Source organism: Mesoplodon bidens (genome assembly GCF_964165515.1).
Source record: "Mesoplodon bidens genome assembly, chromosome: 7".
Classification (NCBI taxonomy): domain Eukaryota; kingdom Metazoa; phylum Chordata; class Mammalia; order Artiodactyla; family Ziphiidae; genus Mesoplodon; species Mesoplodon bidens.
Window position 1 is genome coordinate 13,908,719 of NC_138164.1, and position 27,640 is coordinate 13,936,358.

A 27,640-nucleotide genomic window follows, 5' to 3' on the forward strand; every position below is an offset into this window, starting at 1 on the left:
TTAGAGGAAAGCTTGCTCCTTGCCTGCCCTTTCATTTGTTTTTTTAACTTCTCACCACAATAGAAACTGCTGATCTGCAGGTGTGCAGCTATTCTAAGAGAATGAATGGCTCATGTTAGATTCCACGGACGGCACGGGGCCTGCCCCCCCCCTGCCCTGCCCCTGCTCTGGCTCTTCAGGCTGCTGCGGCCGTCTGGCCTCCCCTCCTGTCCAAATGAGCCAAACCAAGCAGGCTGATGGACTCCGAAAATTTCAAATGAGTTTATAATGAACTAGGGTGCAACACAGGAACGTCCATAAAATATGTATGACAGTTGAACAGATCCATTGTAAAGCAAACACCTTGTAATGGATCATGAAATAGAACATCACTAGCACCCCAGGAGCTGCAAATGTCACTTTCCATCTACAATCACACACCATCCTGGCTTCACTGCCCATGAGGATGCCAGGAGCTGTTGGCACAAGTGCTGATGAGGACTCTGGGGCTCTGGAGTTGGTTTCCAAAGCTGTGAGGAAGGTGGGCCAGGCACCTGATCCAGATAGATGGATCGATCTGCCTCTCACACCCAGAGCCGGACTGAGGTTAGGCCAGGTGGGCAGGATCACTGCAACATTTCTGGGACATTAGGACACTGTGCTGGGAATGAAGGAAAAGATACTGACCAGAAGGCCTCAGAATAAGGACCTGCCAGAGACTCCATTCAGCCAAAAGGGACAGAAATCTGAACACCAGTGGCTTAAACAACTAAGGGGTTTGTTTTTCTCATATAAGGGGAGCCCAGGGCTGTGTGACTCACGGTACCATCGAGGCGCCAGTCTCTCTCTCTTTCTGCTCTGCCATCGTAAGCCTGTGGTTTTCAGCCTTGGGTTCATTGCTTTGTGGTTGCAAGGTGCCTTCTGCAGATCCAAGCACTTCATCTGTGCTCAAGGCAAGAAGGAGGGGGAAGGGCAAAGGGACAAGAGCAAAGCCGGCTGAGTCTTCCCCCTCCGAAGGAGTTTTCCCAGGAGCCTCTTCCAGTGGCTTTCACTTGTAGGTGTCGGAACTGGGTCCCCAGCTAACCCTGACTGCAGGGGAGCCTGGGAAATCAACCTTTTAAAAAAGCTGGTCACATTGCTACCCTGAGAATAGACATTGAGAAGGAAACCAGTAGTTCTTCCTCAAAAAAGTACTTTGGGTCAAGGCAAGGAGACCCCTCCTCCTCCCACTCAGCCCCATCCCCGCCAGCTACCTTCTAAGGATGCGGGGGTCCAGCAGGTCTTTTACTGAGTGAGGGTGTAAGTGCGGGCCAGGGCTGACTTACTGAGGACTAAGAGAAGGCTGGGCTCCCTCTCGGGGTCCCCCTCTCAGTCCTTCCCCCACACAGCTGATTTCACAGCTTCACCACGAAACCAAAGCTGAATAAATATTTTAAAGTATTATTGAATATTTTTCCCACCAGTGACACATCTGCTTGTAAATGTGCTAAGAAAGACTAGGCAGACAAACTAAGTGGTGAGACTTGGGTGAGAATATCTAAGAAAGTCGGGGCACAGACACCCTGAGGCAGGGGGAGCTGTGTGCTTGTCGGCTGAGGCCCAATCCAGGTCCAGAAAAAGAACGAACAGAGCATTATATTTATCGACCATCCATAGTTAGCCTGTAGATTTTTTCCAAGCATGACAATATTATTTTTCCTTTTTGATTTGTAAGAGATCTTTACATATTAAGGATCTCAATATGTACAGAGTATCTCACTGTAAAGGGCACCACGTGACTAGGAGTCAGCACCCAGGCTGAGGGCTCATTCAAGGGTGGGGCACTGGACACTGTGGGGAGAAGGGGGCCTTGCAGTGGGGTCAGGTCTCCTCCTCCCCACTCCCCACTCGTACAGAGGCATCACTCCGAGATGTACATTCAGAATTTGGGACATTGAGACACTTAAAAATCGGGATACTTCACGTAAAAATATGGATCTCTGCCTACGTTGAAAAGTTGGAAGATCTAGCAAACAAGGACCCCACATTCCCTTACATCAGCCAGCTTCTGCAGCAGAGACCCCAGTTACACAAGAATGTGCTTCCCGGTCACCCCAGATCTCACCAAGCATCTTCCCCCTTGCATGGTTAGTTTCCTTATTCTCAACTACGTCCCACAATTGCGTCCTGGAATTTGAGCCTGCAACCCCTAACAGCCAGCAAAGCCTTCAGTTGATATACAGATTACCTGGAATGGCAGGGGGAGCTGCCCAGGAGCCCACGGCCTCTAATGGCTTCAATCAGGGGCTCCTGGGACCCAGTTCTGATTGAAATCCTCTCTCATGGAGATTTACAAACATTGCTAACGCCATTAATTACAGGGCCTGGGTGGGAGAAAGGGTGTGTGACTTGAGTTGAGGTCACCTGGGAGCCTGTGAATTTTGCTGATCCTGGGCTGTGGCCCTGGAACTCCTGGCTGGGCAGGGAGATGCCCAGTCTCCTGGGTGTGGTGGGAACCCATGTCCTCACGGGGAGAGGAAGCCACCACAGTGGGTGAGGTGAGAACAAGAGGTTGGGCATCCTGCCTGGGCAGAGGTGGCTACAGATAGCTGCCGCAGGCTGGTGCCTGGCCCAGATGCATCCTCTACGCCCTTTCTGCAAAGATTGCTGTCATGTGCAGAAATGTGCGAAGTCTGAGAGCGGGTGCTCAGAAGTCCCCCTACCATGTGAGTGCAGGCAGCCCTCGAGTCTCAGCCCCAGCCCCAGCCATGTACATCTTTCAGGCAACTGAGGATTTTAAAAAAGAGGTGTTTTTGATCTACAGGTGGCTGTGGTTTGAGCAGGGTGGCGGGAGGGGACTTGAGGTGCTCTTGTCTTGCTCCAGGCCTGGCCAGGGAGCCGGGCCTGCCTGGGAGGAAGGGACAGTGCTGTGGTGCGCAGGCTGGTGGCCAAGCTGCAAAGGAGCAAGTGCCACAGGGTCTGCCCTCCCGCTGCTGGCCCCTCCTCTCCAGCTGCCGGGACAGAGCTCCCCACATCTCCCCTCATAGCAGCCCCCATCCCCAACCTCAGTGGTGTTCTGCCTGTTCCCTTTGCCCTCTGGGGTGTCTCCTGCCCCGGGGATGGCCCAAAACAGGGCCTGGACCAGTCGGAGAGGCAGGTGCACGACGGGGCACCCTGGCCAATACGACACAGCCCCCGGAGCACAGGTTGGCACCCCTATCCTGGGAACACAGGCCCCCATGCCCTCAGGATCACCATCTGAGAGGTGGGGCTACATCACTGGCGCTCTTGGCAAGAGGACAAGAGGGGGCCTGGCACCGAGAGGCCCTAGGCCCGCCGTGACCGAGCAGGAGGCCAAGCCACGCTGGCTCAGCTGCCCGGGGCCCCAGCGCTGGACCACCCAGGGCTGTCATATCGCTAACTGAGAGGTGGGACTAAGTCACCCGCCCTCCTGCCCAGGGGAGTCCTGACACTCTTCATCAGAGCAAACACACAAGGGATTCAGAGGCTGGCCGGGCACGCCCTCACCTGGGTCCCCTGTAAAGGATACAATATCAATTCAGGACGTAGCTCTTTCCCCCGGAGCTCACAGAGACGCTCCTGTTCTTAGTCCAGAAGTCCAGCGCCAAGGCCAGGGTCTCAATGTTGTCCCCGGGGCAGAGCCAAGCACCACCTCCCCCCAGGCACCCTTCCCAAGCCCCGTCCTGGGAGGTCTCAGGAACGGGGAGGGGTGCCCACTGTAGGAAGGTGGCTCTGCAGCATGCCCTTCAGCATCTGGGGCATCTCAGAGAGGAACAGACCCTCCATCAGCCAGTACGAGTCCCTGGGGGGAGGACAGCTCAGGCATCACACCACCCCACTCAGGACGCCCCGCAGGCCCTGGGCTCCCCCCGCGCACGCCCCGCTCCCTGCCCCGAAGCCCCCGGCCGCTCCCCAGTAGTAGAACTCAACAAAGTGCCCGCCGGGCACAATGAAGGGGTGTCCTGAGTAGATCAGAGAGAACTGCTCAGGGTGGCTGAGGACCTCTGGCCTCACCTGGAGTCAGGGGAGAGGGCACAGGGAGCCTAGGACCCATGTGGAGTGGGGGCTGGAGGAGGCTGGGAAGCTGGAGGCCCTGGCAGCCGCAGGCTTTGGAGCCTGGCAGCCCGGGCTTGGGTTCTGGCTCTGGGGCTGCTCAGCTGTGTGGCCTTGGTCAAGGCCTGGGCCATGGGGAATCTGGTCTGCTGGTCCCCACATGCTGGCCTCTGGCATCCCAGCAAGAGCACGACGGTGTGCAGGAGCCTGGACCGCTCAGCCCAGTGCCTAGCTGGGGGGGACCATTTCCTCCATCTCCCAGTGCCCCCCGAAACTCGGCTGCCACTGTGAAGCCAGGCCCAGAGGATCAGGGCCCCCCAGTTCTGGCCCAGGTGTGGATGAAACCCCAGCACCTTTCCCCAGTGAGGCGGATGTGGATGGACATGGCCAATGGGGCGCACAGTAGGACCAGAGTGGGGCTTGCTGTGTCCACATCAGGTGTTCTCTCTGTTCACCCTCTCCCGGTTCTACAACCCTGAGGTGGCTTTACTGGGAGAGAGTCAGCCTGTCAGGGATTTGGCAGGGAGGAGCGGAAGGGGCTCGGGTTTGCTCCCACTGGGTGAGGGGCTGGTGAGGAAGTGGCCCAGGCTGGCACATGACCCTGGAGCACTGCCCTGTGCCAGTGGGTGCCAGGGCCCTGGGGTCAGGCTGGAGGACAGGTGCTGTGCAGCTGGGGGCAAACTGCTGCCCTCTCTGAGCCTCAGACAGGAGAGAAAGTGTGTGATAGACTGTGCTGAGCACAGGGCTGGGCCAGGATCAGCAGTAGCAATTATCATTCCTGAGCAGAGGCCTCACCAGAGGAGCTCAGGGACAAGGGAGTCCCGCAGGGGAGTGAACAGTCACCACGTGGTGTAAAGGGCAGGACACGGGGCAGCCTGGGGGAGGCTGGGGAGGGCTTCAGGGAGAAGCTGAGGAGTTAGAAGTAGATGTTTCCGTCCTCCCCCTCAGTTCTTTCTAGAGAGTCCTGTAGGGCCCGAGTAGGGGTTCTGGTTACTCCTAAACCCAGTGCCACCTGGGAGAATGACTCCCAAGCTGTGAGGTACTAAAATTTGCAGAAACCAAGCTAGGCCGCGCTGAAGGCTGGCCTGTGAGACAAGGAGGAAGGTGGCTGGTTCAACTATGGCCTTCAGCGTAAAAGATCCGGAAGTTTACCCCATTTACCACACTCCTCTCTGGGCCGACGGCTTCTCTGATTTGGGCTGGGCAACGTGGACAAGGCTCTGAAATACCTGGAGGCAAGGGGTCAGCAGGGCGGGCTGCCACCCTGGGGGCAGGGCCACCTGCTCACTCCCTGACTCTGACCTGTGACCTCGGGCAAGTGGCAGCCACACCCCACTCCGCCCAGGGCCTTAGCCTGAGGGTCCCACTTCTGCCACCAGGGGGCAGCTGTGAGCCAAGAAGAGAAGGCCCCCAAAGGGGACATCTGGCTTCAGGAGGGCCCAGCCTCTTGGCTCCCTGTCCGGCCCCCACCTACACTCATGGTAATGTCTGGAACCTTCTAGGACAGCCAGATCCTCACCTACCAGAAGACAGGCCAGCAGTGGGACCTCCCCAATGCCTGGGCCCCCTGCAGGACCTGCTCATCAGAGGTGAGGCAGGGATGGGGCCTCTCCCAGGGCCTCAGCCCACGGGGGTAGAGGGTCCGCCTGCCTGGCTCTGGGGAGGCGTGAACGAATGAGGCAGAGGTCCTTCTCTGGCCCCTCTGCTCTCCCAGCCTCTGGCTCAGCAAACACTTACACCTACCTCCACCCTCCTCTCTCCACACCCAGGCCTGGATCGGGAGCAGGCTGGCCCCCGGCTCTAGGAGGGAGGCCCTAGCGCCCGGGCCTCTTTCCCTCCTTGAGGAGAATAAGGCTCAGGCCTCTGCTCCCCCTGGGATGGGGGCTCTGGAGATTCAGGGTCCTGCCTGGGGTGGGGTCCAGGTCTGGCCAAGTCTCCTTCAGCCAGAGCCCAGGAAGTGGCTTTCCAGCTGGCCCAGAATTGGATCCGAACCAACTGTGACATCTACTCCAAAAAGTCAGCCATGTATGAGAAGGTGAGCTGCCCCTGAGCCCAGTCCCTCGGGGTCCTTCTCCCCACGGTGAGATGGAGGAACGGTCAGGCTGTGCAAAGCCCAGGCCCACACAGCTGGGGACAGTGGCGGCACCTGGTGGCCATTCTTTTTTTTTTTTTTTTTTTTTTTTTTTTTCTTTTTGCGGTATGCGGGCCTCTCACTGTTGTGGCCTCTCCCGTTGCGGAGCACAGGCTCCGGATGCGCAGGCCCAGCGGCCATGGCTCACGGGCCCAGCCGCTCCGCGGCATATGGGATCCTCCCAGACCGGGGCACGAACCCGTATCCCCTGCATCGGCAGGCGGACTCTCAACCACTGCGCCACCAGGGAGGCCCCTGGTGGCCATTCTTGGGCACTGCAGGGGTCAGAGCTGCTGGCCAGAACAGCTATTCCCTAAGGGGCTCCCATTTCTGGCTTCCCTAGAGGCCTGGCGTTGGGGGGCTGGGGTAGGGCCTGACCTTAGAACCCATCCTCTTGTCCCCAGTATGATGTCAGCAACGGTGGACAACCAGGTGGTGGAGGGGAGTATGAAGTTCAGGTGAGTGGGCCACATCCTCCAGGGAACTTCAGGGCTCTGCTATCCCTGCAACTGACCATGACCTCCCCTCTCCGGGCCTCAGTTTTTTCCATGGAGGTGGGTCCCAGGGAGGGGCCTGACTGGTGCCCCCTGGTACCCCTGGGGCTATGCAGGGCCAGAGCCTCTAGGTGGGGATCCCATACCCCATAAAAGGACTTGGGGACCTTCCCCAGAGATCTTGCCCCACTGACCTTACCTCTCTCCAGGAGGGGTTTGGCTGGACCAGTGGTGTGGTCCTGATGCTCCTGGGCCACTATGGTGACCGGCTGAGCTCGGGGACCCACACAGCTGTGCTGGAGCCCCACTGCCTTGCCGCTGCCCTTCTGCTCAGCCTCCTGCTCAGCCTCCTGCCTCAGTGACGGGCCTTCACTCCCTCATCTGGCTCCAGCTCCTGCCAATTAAACCTCCACATGAGTCCCTGCCTTCTCCTGCCTCTTGATCCTTTATCCCTGCAGAGCCCACCCCCACCCCCAGGCCAGTCCTTGGTCATAGTAGAGTGGGGGCAGGGTAGGGACCCAGAGGTCATGGTTGGGCCCTGGGTCTCTGGAACATCTAATAAGGTGGAAATGCTGCATTGTGGGGAGACCTAGCTTTCCTACCCCATGTATCCCAACCCCATGTCCCCCACCACCAGGCTTCCCAAAGACATAGTCCAAATGCTTTATTGTTCTGCTGAGATGCTTACAAATACTGAAAAACATCCAACCTGGACCCAGCAACCACGGCCCAGGGCTGGGAAGGGGGACAGGGAGGTGGGCTTAGTGTTAAGGCGGAAAGGGCTGAGCACAGGCAGCTGGAGGCCCGGTCCTCTGCTCTCCATTTCACCCCCCTTCTGAGGCTGCAGGGAGGGCAACCAGACCTCAGGGCACCCCCTCTGCTGCTTCCTCTCCTGCTCAGGACTTCCATCAGGGAGAATCTGAACAGCCCTCTGTCTGTCAGAAACTCAGCCCTATAACCACCCCAAGGACAGCCCTTCTAGCTTCTTCTCCCATCCAATGGCTCCTCCTCTGGTCTCTAGTTCCCAGCTTCACCCCTTCTGGCTCTAGGCAAGGCACGAGTGGAAGGGGGAGGGCTGGACAGGGGAGCCAGCAGGCTGTGTATCAGGGCCTGGAGACGCAGGCAGGGGGCAGGGAGAAGGTGTTCAGTCCCTTCCCCCCAGCAGGAGATGCCCAAGGGCCTGGGCTGGAGAGATGATGGCACATACCCTCAGACGGGCCCACCGCTGAAGCAGTGGGCTGAGCCATGGAGCCACAGCGATTAGTATGTAACCATGGCGATGAAGCCGTCACTGTGGTGACCATGGTGATGGGTCTGTAAAAAGGTGATAGAGCTGGGACCTCAAGGATGACACTTCCGGTCTCTGGCCCTTCAGCAAAGTAATAAGAAATATAAACGCAGGACAACAATGGGGTAGAGCGGGGTTTGAGAAGTACACCGCCTGAGCTGTTACCCCACTCTGAATGTGGCTCTGCTCAGCCCCCAAGGCCCCTGCAAAGGGGGCTGAGGCAAGAGGGGATCTTTGGCAGCTTCTGGTACCATAATTAGTCCTTTACAAAAGAGAACACAGGCTGGGGAGCACAGGTGCCAGGTCAGAGCGGAGGGGCCGCTCTGTGACAGCTCCTCAGCCTGGCTGGGCCTGGGGCAGGACCCTGAAGGGTTATTGCAAGTTCCGGGCTCCCAGGAGGCAGCAAAGCCCCCTCCCCAACTTTTATCTCCTGGCTGGTTCTTTAGGGGGTTGGAGCTCAGAAACTCACAAGACGAGCTCCTTAGAGAACATCACAAAGTCACTTCTTGTACAAAACCCCAGTCATGCTCCGCCCTCCAGGGCCTCTGGGAGCACTTGTGTGAGGCCTGAGGCCCAGGGCGTGACTGTCTCCGGGGCGAGTGGAGCAGCAGGCAGTTGGGCCTGGGTCCTGGGCCGGCCTGAGGGTCCATGAGGCCCATTCGGTCAGTTCATGAACTGGGTGTAGCCCTCCGCCCCGGTGACGATGACATCCATCCAGATGCGCATGGCCTCTGCGGAAGGGGCCACCATGTAGTACAGCCGGTCATGGGTCTTGACACAGAAGGTGAGGGCCGGGTTTGGGCTCTGCCGAGGGAGAGAGGAAGGTCTAAGCCAGGGCCCCCCCCCCACGAAGGCCAGGAGCATCTTGCATCTGCCTCGCCCTCTGCCCTTCCTCTCTCTGGCTCCAGGACGCCCTGGAGCTCGAGGCTGAGTCCTAAATAGGCCCAGAGCCCAATCCCCACCACCAGGTGGGCCCCAAGCTGAGACGGTCCCCTCCTCTCCGCTGGGCAGTCCTTGGACCCTGGCAGGGACAGACGCTGCCAGGTGGGGGCACTGCTCCTTGGTACCCGCAGGCACAAAAGGGAAAGACTCAGTCTCAAAGGGCTGTTCCAGTGAGGACCAGAGTCTCTTCTCAGCAAAAGAGGAACAGATGGAAAAAGCTACAAGTGGGATGCTGGGCCCCAGGACCCCAGAAGGGCAGAGATCAGGGATGGAGTGGGCATCTGAGGCTTGGCGGGAGGGAGGCTGACCTGCATGAAGGCAGATGGTCCCAGCCTCAAATGTCTCCTGTTTACCGATCCTCTTGACCAGATCTAGTCTCTGAGGGCCCCCTACTCCCCTTGTAGCCATCCCTTCTGCACTGCCCACCCCCACGGAGGGACACATCCTACCATCATCTCAGGATTGGGAGGCAAGCAAGCGTACTCACGCCCACAGGGGCTTCCTGCTCTCTGCAACCCACCTGGCTCCCCCCTCAGGCCTAGGGGAAGGGGGGGTACTTAGGGGAGAGTCAAGGGTCAGGGGCGAGAAGGGTACAGGAGGCATTAATGTGCAGTAGTTCTGGTTACAGGTATATGGGGAGGGGTACCTCAGTCACCATAGTGAAGCTGAAAAACCTCTTCTGGGAAGGGGAGAGGGAGAGAGGAAGAGACAGTTTACAAAGAGAAGAGATGGGTCCGAGCCTCTGAAGAGGACAGGCTGGAGGCCGTTGCTCACGGAGCCCTGCTGGGCCCACCCCTTCCCCAGGGCTGTCCCTCTGCCCCTCACCTTGGCTGCACTGCGCAGGTGGTCATAGTACACTTCCTCAATGGCCTGGAAATAGATGACCCCTTTCAGCTTCGTCTCATGCTTGTCTGCAAAGGAATAAGGGCCAGGCTCGTGGACATGGAGCGTCCTCATGTGGGAAATGGAGTGATTCCCAGGACTCCAAACCAGAGCCCAGCAGGGAGCCCAGAAGACATGGTCAGTGTTCAGCCTCACTCAGAATTATGGAGAATGCAAATTAGAACTCCACCGAGATACCACTTCTAACCTATCGGAACGGCAAAAATACACCCAAAATACACAGCACACTTTTGGTAAGTCTGTGGAGAAACAGGCGGTGTAATAAATCTGACAGGGGGGAATATAAATTGGTAAACCCTTAGGAATGGCTTGGCTGCATCTACCAAAGTTAAAAAGGTGTTTGCCCCTCAAGCCAATTTTTACACTTAACGAAAATTTATCTTACACATGTACAAAATAACAAATTTACAAGCTTCACCAGAGCAGTACCTATAGTCATGAAAGATTAGAAACAAGCCAAGTATCCATCCAGTGAAGATGGCTAAGTAAATTAGAGTGTGCCACATGATGGAATACATCCAGCTGTTTAATAGAATGACAGAGAAATATCTGATATAGATACAGATTCAGAAATAAATCTAAGGACTTCCCTGGTGGTGCAGTGGTCCGGGAAGATATCACATGCCACGAAGCAACTAAGCCCATGCGCCACAACTACTGAGCCTGCACTCTAGGGCCCGTGTGCCACAACTACTGAGCCCACGTGCTGCAACTACTGAAACCCACGCAGCTGGAGCCCGTGCTTTGCAACGAGAGAAGCCACCACAATGAGAAGCCCGCGCACCGCAACGAAGAGTAGTCCCCGCACACCACAAGAGAAAGCCCACTCACAGCAACAAAGACCCAATGCAGCCAAAAAATAAGTAAAAGTAAAAAAAAAAAAAAAAAAAGGTATCCGCCTGCCAATGCAGAGGACACGGGTTCGAGCCCTGGTCTCTGGTCCAGGAAGATCCCACATGCCGCGGAGCAACTAAGCCCATGCGCCACAACTACTGAGCCTGCACTCTAGAGCCTGCGAGCCACAACTACTGAAGCCCATGCGCCTAGAGCCTGTGCTCCGCAACAAGAGAAGCCACCGCAATGAGAAGCCCGTGCACCGCAACGAAGAGTAGCCCCCGCTCGATGCAACTAGAGCTGCGTGCAGCAACGAAGACCCAATGCAGCCAAAAATAATTAATGAAAAAAAAAAAGAAATCTATAAAATATGCCCAGATATCAATATCTAGATATAGATATATTTGAGATAGAAAGATCTCTAAGATACATTAGCAGGAAGACAAGGAATGTATTGGGTGCTACCTTTTGTGTAAGAAAAGGGGTAAGAATACATGTTTGCATTTGTTTATATTCCCCTAAAGATACTCTAGAAGGATACACAAGAGACTTAAAGGTGGTTACCTGTAGTGAGAGGGGGCGTAATGCTCAATTTAAACCTTTTTATGTGTCTTGAGTTTTGAACTATATGAATGCATTTATCTATTTAACTCCAACAGTAAAAAAATGGAAGGAAGCATACAGCATCTGGAGGCAGGGGCGGCAGGAAGGAGGTGGGCAAACTCGCAGAGCAGACGACCGCTCGGGTGGCAGGGACAGGGCGCTGGCAGAGAAACGCACAGGGCCGGGCCATCCCGTCTTGGGGCAGACACCGAGCAGGCACCTCAACTGGCATCCTGGGCACTGAGCCCAAGTCACAAAGGAAAGGCCACAAGATCACTAAACTCAGACTGCGATGGCTGGCACCTTCCCCCACCCCCAGTGTCGTTTCAGGCCGAGGCACCGATCCCAGATCATTGATACAGCCTCCTAATGTGCCCCTGGCCCGCCCCCCGCCCCTCAACTCGCTGGCCCTGATGCCGAGCGGGGAGCTTCCGGAAGCAAATCGAATCCTGCCGCCTCGGCTCACAAGCGTCTCTGCCGGTTCCTTCACTGGAAGCTGCTGCCTCCTTGGCTTGGCAAAGGTCCCTGACAGGCCGGTGCCAACACGCCCCCCTCTGGCCTTGCCTCACATCCCTCCCCTGCTCCAACCGCAAGTTCTCTCTGGCCAGCTGAGCTTCTCACGGTCCCCTAACAGTACGCTCTGCCGACACTGGAAATGGTCTCCAGCCCACTCCCTTGGCAAAGTCCTACGTCATCTTCAAGACCCATTGCAATTGTCCCCACTGGCGTGCACGGTTGTGCTCCCCCGTGCCCCTACAGCACAGATGTTCCTCTGTACAGATCTCACGGTGCTGAATCTGAACCCTCCTTTATCTGCTCGTAGGTCTAGCTCTCCAACACTGACTGCTATGTCCTAGCACACGGCAGGTGCTCAATCAATGCTGAATAAATGAGTCCGAGGCACTGGGATCCAAAGAAGTCAGAGACCCCTCTCTTAGGAGTCCACAATTCGGGGGAAAGGAAAGCAGACACACAGCCGCTTATCAGCTGTGTGACTTGGGCGTGGTTAGGACTCCAAGAGAACGCCTACAGGTCACTGGCAGTCACGAGTGTTAAGTGAGAGAACACATTCCGACTGCTCAGCACAGTGGCTGGCACAGTACACGTGGCATCTGTCATGACATCATTATGCCCCAGGGCTGGTACCACATGGCAGAGGGACCCTGTATAGCACAGGAGTTAACAGAGGAGGGCAGGAACCGCTCCCAGTGAGGCGGGACCAGGAAAGGCTTCACAGAGGTGGCTTCTGATCCGGACCCTGTAGAATGGAGGGGTTTCATGGAGTAGGTGGGAGGAGGGTCCAGACAAGGGCAGGGAGGATGTCAGCTTCGAGGAGCAGGCCAGGCACACCCAGGGCGGGCCCTAATCCAGCCACAGGCCCGCCCCCACCCGGCACTTCCTCCTTGGAACAGGGACCCACCCCATCCTGGCCCCTGGGCCTGGCCTTCCCTCCAGCCTCTGTTCTCTCCCATCTCTTCTTTTACTGGAAATAGTGACACACTCCTGCCTCTGCTTCCTTACCTCCCACCTACCCTTGATGGATCGCGTGCGATCTGGCTCCCACCCCGGTACGCGGTGGAAACCATTCTCTCGTCAAGATCCAACCCCTGAATCAAATGGCCTTTGGGTCCACGTTACTCTTGGCCTTTCTGCAGCATCCATCATCGCTGGTGACACCCCCTGTTTGCACATGTCTGTTCCCTTGGCTGGCTTCCCTCTCCACTTCCGCCCTGCCCTCCCCGTCCCCCGTCTGACTGGGTCTCCTTTTGTTTCATGGACATTAAGGAAGGTCACACGCGCCAAGCACCAGCCCAGCACCTGGCATGTGGCTTCCTGCCTCCTGGCCCTGTCGCTTTGCTGGTGCCTCCTTCCTCACAAGGGTGGACCTGCCCCAGAGTGCAGCTCTGTTTCTCCCTCTTCTCTGCTCTAAAGATCAGTCTTAGCTCTGCCTCTTAGCAGCTGAGAGACCTTGGGCAAGTTACTTAACCTCTCTGTGCCTGATTTTCCTCATCTGTAAAATGAGTGTAAAAACAGTGCTTCCCTCACAACATCACTGTGAAGATGAAATGAGATGAGGCACGCAGAGTGCTTAGCACAGCCTCTGGCTCATACAAGTGTTCACTAAGTATGATCTGCTATCATTAGCATTATCGTTATTATTATCATTCCAACAGCTTCAACTTTCACTCTGCCTCTAACCCTGACCCGTAACCCTAGATGCCCCAGGGGCACTTCAACCTCAACGTGCCTAAGATGGAGTTGTCCTCCCGGGCCTGTTCCTCTCAATCCTGACAAAGTCCCTTCCCAGCCTAGGTGGAAACATGGGGACACACGTGTCTCTGCCTCCCCATACCCAGGGCCCAGGTGGTCAGGGAGGGCTTCTTGGAAGGGATGGCACTCGGTTGGGGACCAGGTCAGGGGGGAAGCAGGGTGCTCCAGGCCTGAGCGACTCCAGCACCAAACCCTCCAGCCCTCTCCTTCCAGGCTCCCAGCAGGACCGCTCCTCCCGGCTTTGTGGTTGGGTGGGGCCGGGTGACTGGCTGAACAGACCCACTAGTGACTTGGGGACAGACCCCAGCTGGGGCATTTAACGCCAGTGCCAACCCAATCACGCTTTTCTTTACCCTCTGCCACTGCAGCCAGCAACGTTCTAGAAAGGCATGCTCTGAAGTAAAGAGAACGCTGACACAGAGCAGAGCCCCCGCCAACCCACGACGTGTATGGACACGTACCAGAAGTAAGTAGGAAAACACGGGTTTTGAGCCACTGGGATCTTAGGACAGGTTGCTTCCGCAGCGCAGCCTAGCCTATCCTGACTAGGATATGATACAGCATCCCACGCTCCACGTGGGAATTGTCCAGAGGGAATTCCAGGGATGGGAAACTAAGCTAGAGGCTGGGTGCAGAGGGCTGAGGGAGCAGGATGGGCCAGGGGGCTGTCCTCAGGGCTGCCCTGAGCGTCCCGGGCACTGCTCGGCTGCTTGTGCTGGTGCCTTTGCAGGAACTTGCCCGAGGGGGAATCCACAGGACTCCATGCGCCCACAGCATCTGGGGTCCCCTACAGCACTCCCACCATTCTTTGTTCACTATCTGCCTCCCTGACAAAAGGCTCCAAGGGAGAGAGAGCTGTGGCCACCTTGTTTATCACCAGACCCTAGAATAGTGCCTGTAACTTATTAGATGCTCAGTAATACTGCTGAAAAAATGAATGAGTGAACAAATCAACGGAGGTGAACCAGGTATACTCTGTACATTTTCAGGGAGGGGAGGACAAGACCCAGTCCAAGCCCCTGGGCCCCACTTGGAAGCTTCCAGAAGACCCGCTGTCCTGGGTGACAGAGCCCAGGGGTCCTGGCTCTGGGGCAGTCTTGGGGGAACTCACCCACATAATAGGAAAGGGTGCGCTTGAGTCGATCGAAGACAAACCAGCGCTTCTTCCATGACTTAATCTTGCCACCCATCTTGACCAAGTAGCCACGGCAGACCTGGTGGAATGCAGGGGTGAGGAAAGACCCAAATGTGCAGCCCCTAAACCTTTATTCCCTGAGCAGCAATGTCAGTGCCATCGCCTGTGCCTGTATTCGTGGGGGGGCTGTCCCCAACATCTCTTCAGGCCAGCACACCTGGTCCTGGGACAGAGACCGCTGGTGTTAGGGCAGGAACTGAGGCCACTATTCCGAGGACCCAGGAGGTGCCTCTGAACATGGGGTCCCCAACACGACACCCACCCCGTGCTCTGGGGCCATGCGTGCCTGTACCTTGCTGCTGAGCACCACATGCAGGCAGGTATCCACACCGTGGCCTGAGGACTCAATGTGGGTCTTCAGGTCAAAGTCCTCCTTCCGGATCGGCAGGTAGCGGGTCAGGGGTCGTGCCTGGGAGCAGAGGGCAGGATCAGTGGGGGCCCCCCTCTTCCCGTCATTCCCTTGCCCGGGCCCCTTGGCTTCAGGCCCGAACCCCCGAAAGCCTGCTATCACTCCCTCCCCACCCTGCTGGCTGTCACTCTGGTTTCATGGGGCTTTGGCCAAAGCAGAGACCTGGTACGCCTGTGCTGACTCCACCCAGGTCTGGGCAAACTGCTGAACGGCTCTACGCCTCAGTTTCCCAGTCACAGCTGTCCTTGTCCTGTCCCTGCCCCTCCTCTCCCTCCTGGGCTGAATGGAACAAAGCAAAGGACCAGATGTGAACATGCTCTTGGAAGAAAAGCCCAATAAGAAGCCTGGGCTCTAACTTCCTGTGGGGCCTTGTTTGGGTCATAGTCCCTCTCTGGGCCTCCGTCTCCTTATAGGTAAACAAGGGCTTTGAACTAGAGAATCTCTAAGGTCTGTTCCACCTCAAAATTTCTGATACTTAAACTAGAATTCTCAGTCAACTGGAATTTTTTTCTCCTCTTTATTTCGAGGAAGAATGTTAGAATGACATGAAAAGGAAACATTACAAATTATTTAAAGAAGAAACAGGGACTTCCCTGGTGGCGCAGTGGTTAGGAATCTGCCTGCCAATACGGGGGACACGGGTTCAAGCCCTGGCCCGGGAGGATCCCACATGCTGCGGAGCAGCTAAGCCCCTGCGCCACAACTGCTGAGCAACCCCCGCTCGCCACAACTAGAGAAAGCTCACACACAGCAACGAAGACCCAATGCAGCCAAAAATAAATAAATAAAAATAAATTTATTTTTAAAAAAAGAAGAAACAAAACGCTCAACTTCCCGGAGGTGCCCCAAAGATGAGCTGACTCCGTCCACCTCCTCAAAACTCGTGGCCCCTGCAGCCATTCCTGAGCCCCAGTACAGGGTGCTAGAGAAGAGAGACCCAAAGAGACCACTGACAGAGACAGGAAAGGGGAACTAGGCATTTAGCAAAAGATTCCAAGCACAGAGATGAAACTCACACACAGGGTTTCTTAATTATTTCTAAATTCCCGAGCCAACCTACCCCTTAGAATTCATGTTGCAGCATCATTAGGAAATCATGGAGCTATGATCGCCAGTCACTGCTGGGCAGGACCTCCACCCTGGGGAGGCCTATGGAAACCCCCAGAGGAAGGGACAACCTGTCTGAATCTCACAGGTTCTCCCAGGGGCCCAGGGTCTGGGACCAGACACACGAGTCGATTTCCCTGCCCCACCTAATTTCTCCCTCTCCCTTCAACTGCTCTGCTCAAGTCTCCTGTATAAGGAAAAAGCCCAGGGTTGGCTTTTGTGTAAGGATGGATTCTTGTCCCAAGGAGAAACTAGTACATTCTCTTTTGGAGATGTAAACTGAAAGTCAGAGTGAGGCCAGCTGCTGGTGGTGGGGCCTAGAGCCAAAAGGTCTGGTGGAGTGAGGCTAGGACAGCCACAAAGCACCAGAAGCAGGAGGGCATCAGGGACCGGGAAGGAGGTGCAGTGCAGACCCACGAGGCAGAAGTGAGGCCCCTGCAAGAGGCCAAGGGTAGCCACCCTGATTCTGACTCAGCTCCCGTCACTGGAAGGCCTGTCCAGACCCTCTTCTCTAACAGGTGGCCTGCCGCATCCCCACAACCCAGTCAAAACACACACACACACACACACACACACAGAGACATGGGCTTGAACAAGCCCTGGTGAGTGGGTCCCTGTTCCTTGGGGCCAAACAAGTCCCAGGTAGAATTCTGCTTGTGCAATCCTTTCTGGAGAGAACAGGCTCTACAGTCAAGCAGGGGTAGTACCCTGGGCTATCCCGACCCCTCGTCAGCCCTGCCCTTAAGCCCTCCACCCACTCACCTGCGAGAACTGCTTCTCCCGCATCTTGACCTCCTTCTCCACGAGCTGATGCCTCCGGGCGCCCTCGCCCTGCAGCCTCCGTTCCACCTGCTCCCGCCGCCTCCGCTCCTCCTCCAGGGCCCGCCGCCTCAGCTCCATCTCCCGCTCCTGCCCCAAAGCCAGGGCTCAGTGCCCACCACTGCCCTCTTCCCCCCACCAAGTCCCCGCCACCCTTCCTCAGGGCGGGGCAGAGCCACAGGAGGCACCCACCTCAGAGGGCAGCCTGGCATGAGGGACCGTCATCCTCCAAGCCCACCCTCTCTAAGGACCTGGCTGACAGGGGTAAATGCCTTAAAGTGAGACCAACCTGGCTTCAAATCCTGGCTCTACCACCACTATGAGCTCTGGACCCTGCCAAACTCCCTAAGCCTCAGTTGCCTCATCTGTAAAATGGGGCCAAGAGTGCCTACTCCTGGGATTGTAGCGAAAATTAAATGAGATCATGTGAGTAAATGCCCATCACTAACTCTGGCAGGAAGGAAGCACTCAATAAAAAAATGGGGCTTTTATAATTTTATCTGAATTCCTAGGACATGGATTGTCTAAACAACCTAATCGATGTGAAGGCCCTCTGAAACTCCAAATGAGAAACATTTATAGTTGAACTTCAGATTTTATGGGAAAAAAATGAACTTATAAAAGCCATTATCAAAAGATTTTAAGTCATTAAAACAAATCATTAAATACACAGCATGTGGGTGATGTTTTATATGTCTTCATCAATGATAACAACCTTCATATTATTAACGCCCATCTGTCGTTTCTTCCCAGCTCAAAACTTAGCAGAACCTCCTTTTTCTCCATTTGTCAGGAGATGTTTGTAAATCTGCCCTCCTCTGAAGTAAATAAGACTAAGAGGCCTTCTTTTCTGGTTGATCTCCTGCTCCCCGGGTCCCACTCTTAACTCCAGACATGCAGAGTGCCCGGATGATAGAGACAGACGAGCTTCTGCAGATACTCTATTTCACCTCCTCCCCAGGCACAGTTTCCTCAGCCTGGCTGTGCCCACGATGAACCCCTGGCCCCTCTGCTGTGTCCCAGGCCCATCGGTAGGCAACGTGAGGCCCCCGCAGCCAACACCTCTGCTCTGGCTTGGACGTCTGCCTTCTCTCTGTCCCCATCCTTCAACCCCAGTTCCTAGCCATCCCCACGTGGAGTGACCTGGCACTCAGGTAGACAGGAATCAAAATTTCTGTGGTGGTCAAACGTCCGCAGAGGTGAACACACAAAGACACACAAAGAATTTCCCATACGGGAAATTCCCCGTTGGACACTCGGTGCTGCCTCCGCTTTTCCTAAGAGCTGTGAAACTGGTCATCTCGCCCAGCCTCCGCATCCCCCACTTGAGGAACACAGGCTTTGAAAACACTCTTCCTCAAGGGACTGCTGAGAGGACAACGTGGGTGAAGGGGCCTGGGGAGGAGCGGAGGCGGGCAGAGGGCAGCCCCGGGGCCCCGCGCCTCCCCCCGCCCCCCGTGGCCCAGATCTGCCTCACCCTCGACTCCATGAGCCGGCTCTTCTCCGCATGAGCTTCTTTCAGCATCTTCTCCATTTCTTCCGTCTTCCCCACATCCAGGCCGCTGGCACTGGGGAGGCAAGGGGAGGAGGCACGCGGTGGAGGCGGCGGCCCTGGTGTGGGCAGGACGGCGGCAGGCCATCAGGTGGCGGCCGGGGCGCGGGTACCTGGACATGGTGTCGGGGGAGCAGGCCGAGTTGCCCCCCGTGGAGATGCTGGTCTCCATGCTGTCTGAGCTCTCCAGGCTCAGCGTGTCGTAGGCGTGCTCGCCCTCCTCCCCTCGCTCCCTGGCCACCGGTAGGTGGTGCAGGATGGAGTGATGCAGGAGCGGCGGAAAGCCCGAGGGCCCGGCCGGGAAGGGCGCGGCGCCGTGCAGGGCGTCCCACTGGCACTGCGCCTCGGCCGCCGCCTTCTGCTTCAGCTCAGCCAACCGCCGCCGCTGCTCCTCGATCACCTGCTGCCCTGCGGGAGCGACAGGCGGGAGTCACAGTGGGCACCCCACCTCCCCAGGGAGGACGCCGGCAGCATCACAGACGGAGGGAGGAGGCGAGCAGGGAGAAGGTAACACAGGGCAGCCCCCTTGCCCCCCACCAGCTTCCCTGAAGCCCCCGCAGCTCCAGGTCCGGCTGCCCTAGCAACGAACGCTTCAGCGCCTGCACAACTGGCCACAGCCATGCAGCCTGACTTCAGCGCTCCCACTGTGTCCTGAGCCCACACGCGGCACCGAACCTGCCCAGGTGGGGCCCCGGCAGCACGACGGCCAGGTGGCTCCAGCTCACAACCATGGCCTGAATAGGTGGGCAGGGCACATGCACCCATCCTGCTGCTGGGGAAGGGTGAAGGAAGAGGTGCTGGGAGCCCCATGAGCGCCCACATCAATGCAGACCCCGCGGCGATGCAGAAGCAGGAGTGCCAGTGGCAGGAAAGGAGGAAGGGGACATGAGGCGGAGCACAGCTGAGGCAGGAGAGAGCTCAGCTGGAGGGGTGAGGCCAGCCCAACACCCCAACCCAACTCAGCCTGGGAGTCTGCCTGCGGGCAGTGGGGGCCCTGGGCAGAATACATCATGCGGATGCCCGGGCAGGGGCTGCCTGGCCAAAGCAATGCCCTCAATGACCAACGCTCTACCTGCTGGGTCGTCAGTTGGGAGGGGCTCGGCAGGAAGCGACTCGACTGGTAGGGGGGCCCCGGGTAGAGACACAGAGGGGACGAGAGGGGAGAAAGGCAAGGACTTGGACTTTCAAAACAAACAAAACACACACGAGCAACCAGGACTCCTGGGTCCCTAGAGACAATATCTTAGGGAAGCATTTGTGGAGGTCATCAAGTCCAACCCCCTGCCTCCAGACAGGATAACAGTCTATCTCTACTCAGGTCAACAAGCATTTCCCTTATTTGCTGCGGTCTCTAGGAAAGATCTCACAGCCACCACCCCCCCCCCACTGCGGACCCTTAGTCCCCTGCCCTTAGTCTTTTGATAAACAGCCAGGAATCTCTTCTTTAGGTATCTAATCCAAATCCTTTTTGCTCTTGCCTAGATCCCAATTAAAGGAAAAACATCCTGGGAAAGGTGTGGTCATGGACGAGGTAGGGTGGAGAGTGCGTGGCCGATGTCCAGGGCCCCCAGGAGAGCAGGTGGGCTGGCGTTGCAGCCACTCACCCTTCTGCTGGAGGGCCAGCTGGCGCTTGGTCTCAATGTCCTGCAGCGTGGCTGCCAGGTTGCGAGGAAGGCTGCTTGTGCCATTCTGGGCGAGGAGAGTGCTCTGTGGAGGGAAAACAGAGCGTTGGGACCCGAGGCTCAGAAGGCACCTCCCCCCACCCTCAAGGCTCTCATGGGCGGCTGTGACCTCTCTAGTGTGGTTGTCTCCATCCCCCACCATCACCACCCTGCCACGCACACAGCCCTCCCACTGTCCTCAGACCTTTGGGGAGGGGCTACGGCCCAAGGTAGCCACGCTGAGCTGGGAGGAGGAGGAGGAAGAGCCAGAGGAGGAGGGGAGGGGGCCGCTGCGGGTCCGGGGCAAGGGGCTGGTGGCCTCACCATCCATCTTGGAGCGGTAAACCTGGAGGGAAGAGACACTGTCTGGTATCCCCGGCTCCCCCACTGGCCACCATCCCCATGGCATCTAGGCTGGCTATGATCCAAGGTACTGCCCCAGCACCCGAGGCCTCTGTCTCTAGCTGACAACAGCACTGAGCCTCCTGGGCCAGCCCAATGGACAGATGTTATTGGCAGCTGCCAAGCCTCCTTTCCAGGCTGTTCCTCCTTGGGCCAATCCCTGGTCCAACCCTGCATCTTAGAAAGGACCTTGTAAATCAACCCATGTGAGGAGTTAACACCAACGGGCAGAGCTGTACAGGAGACTGACTGGAGGCTGGGGTTCCCGCTGGTCCCAGCTCTGCTGCTAAGGGGCTGTGACCTTGGGCCACGCACCTCCCCAGTCTGGGCCTTGGCTTCCTTATCTGCAAAAGGAGGGGGTAGGGCTAGACTAAACAATCGCCAAGCTCCCTCACAGCACTCATGTTTGGTGAGTATGGTCTTTGGAGTCAAGAACCCTGGCCCTCAGTGTAGCCTCTGCTACTTCCTAGTTGTGTGACCTCGGAGAGACTACTTATCTTCTCTGGGTCCCAGTGTTTGATGTGTAAAACGAGAGTTGTCATTATCTACCTCAAAGGCCTGAGGTAATGATTAAATGAATCAAAACATGTAAAAATCTCAAACCAGCTGGGCACAAAATAGAAATGTCACACAAACTACTCCCAAAGGAAACACGGAATTTTAGCTGAGATCACAGTCTTAGAGATGCAATGTGTTCACTCAAAGAATGAATCTTGAATGGGGCGTTGGCGGGTAGGGGGGTTCAGGCCCTCCAGCCGGTCAGTGGAGTGACACTCTGGGCAGAAGGCTGCCCGCATACTCCTCCCCCACCCCGTGGGCAGCGGCTTGCTGCAGGCTCGAGCAGGGCCAGGCCCCCAGTGGCAACTCGGAGGAGTCTTGGGCACGTCCTCAGGGCCATCACTTCAGAGCCTTTGTCCCATTCTGTCCTGCCTCCAAGTGTCACCCCGGGGAGAACAGGAGAACAAAATACTGGCAACTCTCCTAGGACACACAAGTTCCAGAGACAACAGGCCAAGACCGAGTGAGAAGCTCTGGGGCTGAGGGCTACCGAGGACAGCGTGAGGCACCGCAGCGCCCGAGCCTCCTTGCATTGGACAGCCAAGCACGTCGCCCACGGACTCAGGAGGCTGGCCCTCCACACCCGGAGTGCCAGGATGGCTGCCCAAGAGGAGACCCTCACTCCCCTCTCAGGGCCCAGAGGCCCCTGTTGCCCCGGCTGGATGAACCCCCCACCACCTAAGGCAGCACTGTGGGGTTGATGGATCGGCAGGAGGTCCCCGAAGCAGAGAGGGGTGGGGGCTGGGGAGCGGTGGGCAGGGAAGGAGGGGTTACCTGCAGCTGACGGGAAGCTTTGGCGGGCAGAGGCGGGGGGGAGGAACGAGGGGAGGCTGCAGCGGGGCCAGTCCCCAGCCCGGCCATCAGCTCCTGGTACCACTGCTCTAAGTCTACAGCGGGGAGCAGCAGCTTCTCCATCTGGAGGGGGGCACGGGGAGGAGGACAGGGGACAGGAGGGGAAGGATGGAGAGGAAAGGTCAAGGAGTGAGGGGAAAGGGAAGGAAAAAGGAAGAAAAGGGCAGAGAAAGGGGAATGTTGGAGGAAGGGGAAAGGAAGGCCATTATCAGGGAAACAGACAGGAAGGGAAGGGAAAACAGGAACGAAGGAAGGGAGAAAGGAGAGCATAAAGAGAAGAAAACACAGTGAGAAAACAGTTGCCGTGAACGTGCTAAGGGCAAAGAGAAACAGGGCACAACTCCCAGACCACAGACACGTGCTACGCCAACCACGATGCCAGCCAGCCGGAGCCCCCCCCCCGGGCAGGCAGTGCCCCCCCCCGGGGGCCGGCTGACGGCTGAGACGCCACTGCGCACGGGCAAAGCACACACAGACAGAGCCAGGCCACTAGTGGGCTGCGAGTGGCAGGAGCACACAGACCACCAACCTGGGCTGAAGGCGGGATAGAAGCGAAGGAGGAAGAAGAGGGCAGCGCGGGAAGAAGGCAGGTGGTGGGAACCAGGTCCTGGGAGGCAGGGGCCCAGGGAGGCAGGCCTGGCGCGGGCGCTGCGGGCACAGGCGAGGTGCCCCACATGGCCTTTAGCTGCTCAAGCGTCACATACTTGGGGGAAGGCCAGACACAGGAGGGAATACAAGAGGTTAATGGGACGGGAACCCAAGAGATGGCCCTGCCCACGGGCAAGGGAAGGGTAAGAGTAGGACACACAGAGCAGAGGAGGCTTCTAGAGCCCGGGAGAGCCAGGGTCCTCTCAGCAGGATGCCCTCACGCTAGAGCAGAAGGCCTTCCCTCCTTGAGCCATCAGGAGCTGAAGGAAGATCCCGAAGCCCCAGGCGAGAGAGGGAACCACTCCCAAGCCCCCTGACGCCAGCTGCACTTCTCCCTCACTGCTGAAGACAGACCCAGCTGCCCCCCAACCCAGGCCCGAGGGGCAATCGAGGGCATCCATGAGGAGGTCCTTGGGCATAGGTGGGCTCACTCGGTGGCTGGTACCTCACTGTCAGGCAGGGGCTGGGCGAGCGCGCTGGGGGAGGTGGCAGAAGCATAGGGGTCCAAGCAGGAGCACAGCTGGAGAACCTCTGCCAGGCTCACATACTCCTAGGGTGCCCGGTGGGAGGGGGAAGGGTGGGCAGAGAACAGGTTAACAGGATTCAACCAGGTACCTGACATCCACACTCCATGCCAAAGGGCCATCACTCCATTCAATACAAAATCCAGAGCAGGGGTGCGTGGGGAGCTCAGCTGCCCGCTGTGGCCTCAGCTGGCTGCCGGGCAGTGGGGTGGGGGGCAGAAAAGGGCAGGCAGAACTGACTGTCTGAAGGCTCTTCTTAACCTTCACTCTTGAGGCTGCCTTGGCATCCGGGCCCTGCCACGGGCAGACCCTGAAAGCCCATTCCTGGGTTTGCCCTGGGCTAGGGGCAGGTGAAGGAGCCCAAGGAAGGTCTTCCAAGAGTCCACCAGGGACCAGGACCCACCTCCCAGAGAGCCTTTCTGTCTCTAACACCTTGGGCCTCCCCAATGAGGCACACACATGTATCACCGAGCGCCAGTCACAGCATTCCCATGGGTCCCCTCACACCCCATCTGCCGGAACAGGAGCTGGAAGGAACAGGAGCTGGAGGCACCACTAGGGCCTGAGCAAGACGGGCCCTGAGAAAGAGGCCTTAGCAGGGAGTAGCTAAAAGCCCAGATAGAAAAACCAGCCCACTGCCCAAAGGTTAGGACTTGGAAAGATGCTCACACAGCAGATTGTGGGTTGGGAAGACAGGGACTGTTGTATTCTCTGAGCATATCCTTAGAATTCTGAGCTTATCTAGGTGTTGGGGACATGGTAGGCATCCAAAATGCATGCAGAATCAAAGTACAGGATCCAAAGCCTGCCTTATCCAGGGGAGCCCATCCTGACCTAGCTCCAGAGGGGGACTGTCCTCCAGGGGTCACAGAAAAGGAAAATGAGCTAGCAGGTCCAGTGTGTTGTGAGAACTGATGGATGGCATGCAGAATATATGCAAATTGATGCTCTGATTTTGCATGGACTGCCCAGGCACCTACGGAACAACAAACTCTGGCCAGACAAAGGATTACTGCCACGCGCCCTTCAGCTGGGCCACTGGGAGGAGCTGAGCGCAGAAGCTCAGCAAGCAGGCAGACAGGCAGTGAGTACAGCAGAGCAGGCAGTTAGCTGTGATTACCTCTTGTGCTTTGGGGCAGAGCTGAGTGGAAGCAGGTGGGGTTAAGGGACCAGAGGAGGCCCCAGCCTGAGAAGACCCTGGGAAGGGACCCAGAGCCGCCATCCCCAGCCCCACCTCTGAGGACTCGGAGATGAGCAGTTCAGCCTACAGAGAGGGTACGTGTGAGGGGCCTCACCCCACACACTCAGCCCAGCCACCCCACCCCAGGCCCAAACTGTTTGCACAATGAGGCAGGAAACTCGGCATGTCCTGGTTGGGCCTCACACACCAGGCATGCAAAGACTCAGGAAAAAATGAGCCCCAATGCCCACTTCTGAGCCTGTAGCCTAGTTCCAGACAGAAGCCCAGGGAGCTCCAAGATCAGGACCCCTAGATCCCTATGCTGCCCCTTGAGCTGAGTCCACCCAGCCCTGGCCCTTACCAAACCTCTGAGCTGCCATCCTCCCCACCCATGCCTCCTGAATCCCCCAGATGTATTTATTCAGTCACCTGAAATGGTAAGATCAGTGGGCTCCTGGGGCCCAGAAAGGCAGCTGAAAAGAAGCAGCCGGTAGAGGCCATAGAGGATCCAATCCCAGACCTCAGAGCCATTCCTACTCAAATTTCTCCAGTTAGGGAAAATGCCCCCATATTCAACCTCAGCTGTTGGGGTGACGGCCCCATGTGTTGCTCCAGAGCCTCCCAGGAGACCCCTTGGGCCTGAGGCTGGGGCCCAAACCAACCACGTTACCTCCTTGAGAGTCGACGTGGTCTTCGGGAAAGCCCTGCCCCCTGTGAGCGAGTGGTATCTTCTTTCCAACATAGCCAGTTTTTCCTTCTCCTGCAAGCCCAAAGCGGCAGAATCAGAAAGGAGTGGGAGTGGGGCAAGGGGCCCCAAGTAAAGGGGGACCCCACCTGGCTGGCCAGTCTCCACCCCAGCCCTTCTGCACTCACCTCCCACTCCCCCAGCCCCTCACCAGCCCTCATCCCCCACCCAACCTGACTGGGGCTACCTTCTGCAGCAGCTGCAGGGAGGCATTCTTATCTCGGGCTAGGCGTTCCGACTCTTGCAAAGCCTGGGACCGGATCTGCCCAGCCTGACTGTCCAGGACCACCAGGCGCTCCTGGAGGAGATGGGGGTAGTGGGTCAGACCCTGGGGAGACAGGGCTGAGCCCAAGGTGAGGCTTGGCCGTCTCTGCTGCCCAGAGACCCTGGGCTTGGGTGAAGGGAATCAACTAGCCCTTCTGTTCGGCCTCGTCTCACCCAAGGAAAACGCAGGCTGCTGTGGTCGGCTCCCTCACCCCTCCCTCGACCAGTGACCCCATGCCACCAGGCACACCAGGCAGAACTCAAGTTCCCAAATCTCTCTCCCCGCCCGCCCCAGTCAATGTGTCCGGAATCCCAGAGATGCTGAAACATTCTCCACCTGCCCCCGTGCTTCCATCCCACTGCCACCACCCCAACCCAGGCCCTCTGTTTCTTGGCCTGGACTTCTTCAAGAGCCTCCTGCTTCCACTCTCTCAACTTTCTGATCCACCCCTACACTGCCACAGATAGCTTCCTAAAATGGCCTTTGAGGTTTGTTTTCGTTTGCTTGCTTGTCTGAATTTTCTAATCTTTTTAGAATGTATATTACTTGAATAATTTTTTTTTAATCCACGAGTAAGGGTCATCAGTCCTCGTCTCAACATCTTTCAGCAACTCCTCATTACTCACAGGATAAAGCACAACCCCCTCAGCCAGCACTCAAGGGCTCCTGGAACTGGGCCTCCACTTTCCACCCTCCCTCCTACCCTGAGCCCTCAGTGGCGTGCGCTCAGCTCGGCCCTATTGTAGCGTCAGTGGTGCAGGTGTACACGCCCAGGCCTTTCTTATACGGTTCTCTGTGCAAGGAATGCTGTCCTGTCTTCTCCACCCATCAAGAGCTTATTTATCCTCCAATACCAGACCCAATGCTATCTTCTCTCCAACATCTTCCTTGATCACCACTCAATTCCTTTGCTCCTTGCTCTGTGCTCAGATTATTCCATATCACCATTTGCCTTGTATTGCTGTTACTTGTGAATATATGTCTCCATCACCACCACCCCGCCCAAGCTGTCCGATCCAAGGGCTGGGCCAGTGTCTTTTTTGTCTCCGTATCCCCAGTAGGGCTTAGCGCAATGCCTGGCTCAACAATCATGTGCTAAAAGGAAATGAAAAGATAATAAGTGAGAGAGAAGGAGAGGGGCTTGGGAGAATGGGCTGGGTTTATCCAAGGAGGGCTTCCTGAAAGAGGAGGCCTTAAACTATCACCATTAAGAGCAAGACATAGGAGAGAAGGGAGGGAAGAAGGGAGCTGTACTAAATCTGGGGTCAGCCCAAGCAGACTGAAGCAGACCAGGTGGTAATCCTCACAACAAGATCTGCAATTTACCGAGAACCTGTCAGGACCCAAGAACTCTGCTAAATGCTTTGCATGTGTTACCTCATTTAACTCTCTTACGAGGCAGATGCCTTTATGCCCATTTCACTGATAGGTAGATGCATTTGTAAGGCAGAGCAGCTCAGGGAGAGAAGCAAGGGATCTGGACTCAGGGGGAAGTCCAGTGGCTCCCCACTTACCACCAAACTCAGGCCACCCATCAAGCCCCACTTTTTGACACCCCTCCCCAATCTCACTGCCCTCACCTCCCACCCAGTCACTCCAGCCTGGCAAAGTGCACATGCATGCATATGTGTGCACGAACATGCAACTCTCAGCCACAGGTGTGTGGGCCGCCTGGCTCCTCCCCCTTCTCCTCACCCACATCTTCCTAACCCTTGCTTAACACAAGCGTCCTCCCAACTTTATTGGGGCAGGTATCCCTGCCCCAGTACCCTGTCCTGGTCTGGCTGAGATCAGGAGGAGACATCACAGCATCTGGAGCTCCAGAACCAGCCAGGATGCGATACCAAATCCCCTTGTTTTACGGCTCAGCTGAGCCAGGGCTGGGCCAAGGCTGGAACCCAGGTGATGCCTTTCTAGTACCCCCGGCAGGCTCTAATATCCAGATCTCCGGTCTTTGTATGTGTCCCATCACTTCCATCAGAGAGCTCTACAAGGGCAGGAGCAAGCCTCCTCTTCAGCCCCCTCCTCCATCTCCGTTTCTCCCTTCCCTGCCCAGCCAGGGCCCAGCTCTGAATGTGAGCCCAATCCACTTTCCACTGGAGGACTGGGGGGAGTCAGAGCTTAATAACAATAGCCATTGTTCACTGAGTGCTTACAATGATCATGTCCTATGCTGTCTTCACATACATCATCTCCTTTAACGCTCACAACAGCCTGTTATTGTT

At 56.9% G+C, this 27,640-nt stretch overlaps 2 protein-coding genes and 1 pseudogene across 14 annotated transcripts in view; 1 reads left to right on the top strand and 2 right to left on the bottom strand.

Annotated features, from left to right (window-relative positions):
• Nucleotides 1–226: 226 nt before the first annotated feature.
• LOC308620736 (trehalase-like) lies at nt 227–4,166 on the bottom strand (annotated as a pseudogene). The gene is made up of 5 exons (XR_014017892.1): nt 4,110–4,166; nt 3,857–3,993; nt 3,487–3,781; nt 801–1,093; nt 227–635 (listed from the first exon to the last, which is right to left on the bottom strand). The product of XR_014017892.1 is annotated as a trehalase-like (transcript).
• Nucleotides 4,167–5,151: 985 nt separating this feature from the next.
• On the top strand, nt 5,152–7,046 carry TREH (trehalase; the record flags this gene model as incomplete). Its single annotated transcript, XM_081240651.1, is given in 7 exon segments — nt 5,152–5,224; nt 5,227–5,267; nt 5,535–5,592; nt 5,595–5,621; nt 5,955–6,067; nt 6,568–6,621; nt 6,867–7,046. Coding segments are annotated over 7 exon segments (519 nt in total). The 3' UTR covers nt 7,020–7,046.
• A 260-nt stretch (nt 7,047–7,306) lies between these two features.
• PHLDB1 (pleckstrin homology like domain family B member 1) overlaps nt 7,307–27,640 on the bottom strand; it is a 45,266-nt gene continuing 24,932 nt past the window's right edge. For 6 of the 12 annotated variants that reach the window (XM_081241066.1, XM_081241062.1, XM_081241060.1 and 3 more), the window contains 13 exons: nt 25,338–25,448; nt 25,076–25,165; nt 21,976–22,116; nt 20,447–20,587; nt 20,185–20,287; nt 19,653–19,697; nt 18,694–18,988; nt 18,506–18,596; nt 16,972–17,118; nt 14,986–15,102; nt 14,610–14,712; nt 9,713–9,798; nt 7,307–8,749 (listed from right to left, as the gene is read on the bottom strand). In XM_081241066.1, coding sequence (XP_081097192.1) covers nt 8,609–8,749; nt 9,713–9,798; nt 14,610–14,712; nt 14,986–15,102; nt 16,972–17,118; nt 18,506–18,596; nt 18,694–18,988; nt 19,653–19,697; nt 20,185–20,287; nt 20,447–20,587; nt 21,976–22,116; nt 25,076–25,165; nt 25,338–25,448 — 1,611 coding nt within the window. In that variant the 3' untranslated portion in view covers nt 7,307–8,608. Of the gene's footprint in view, nt 8,750–9,712; nt 9,799–14,609; nt 14,713–14,985; nt 15,103–16,971; nt 17,119–18,505; nt 18,597–18,693; nt 18,989–19,652; nt 19,698–20,184; nt 20,288–20,446; nt 20,588–21,975; nt 22,117–22,582; nt 22,757–23,146; nt 23,252–24,345; nt 24,490–25,075; nt 25,166–25,337; nt 25,449–27,640 lie in introns of all 12 variants that reach the window. The other 6 variants (XM_081241064.1, XM_081241061.1, XM_081241056.1 and 3 more) reach the window with 4 other exon arrangements.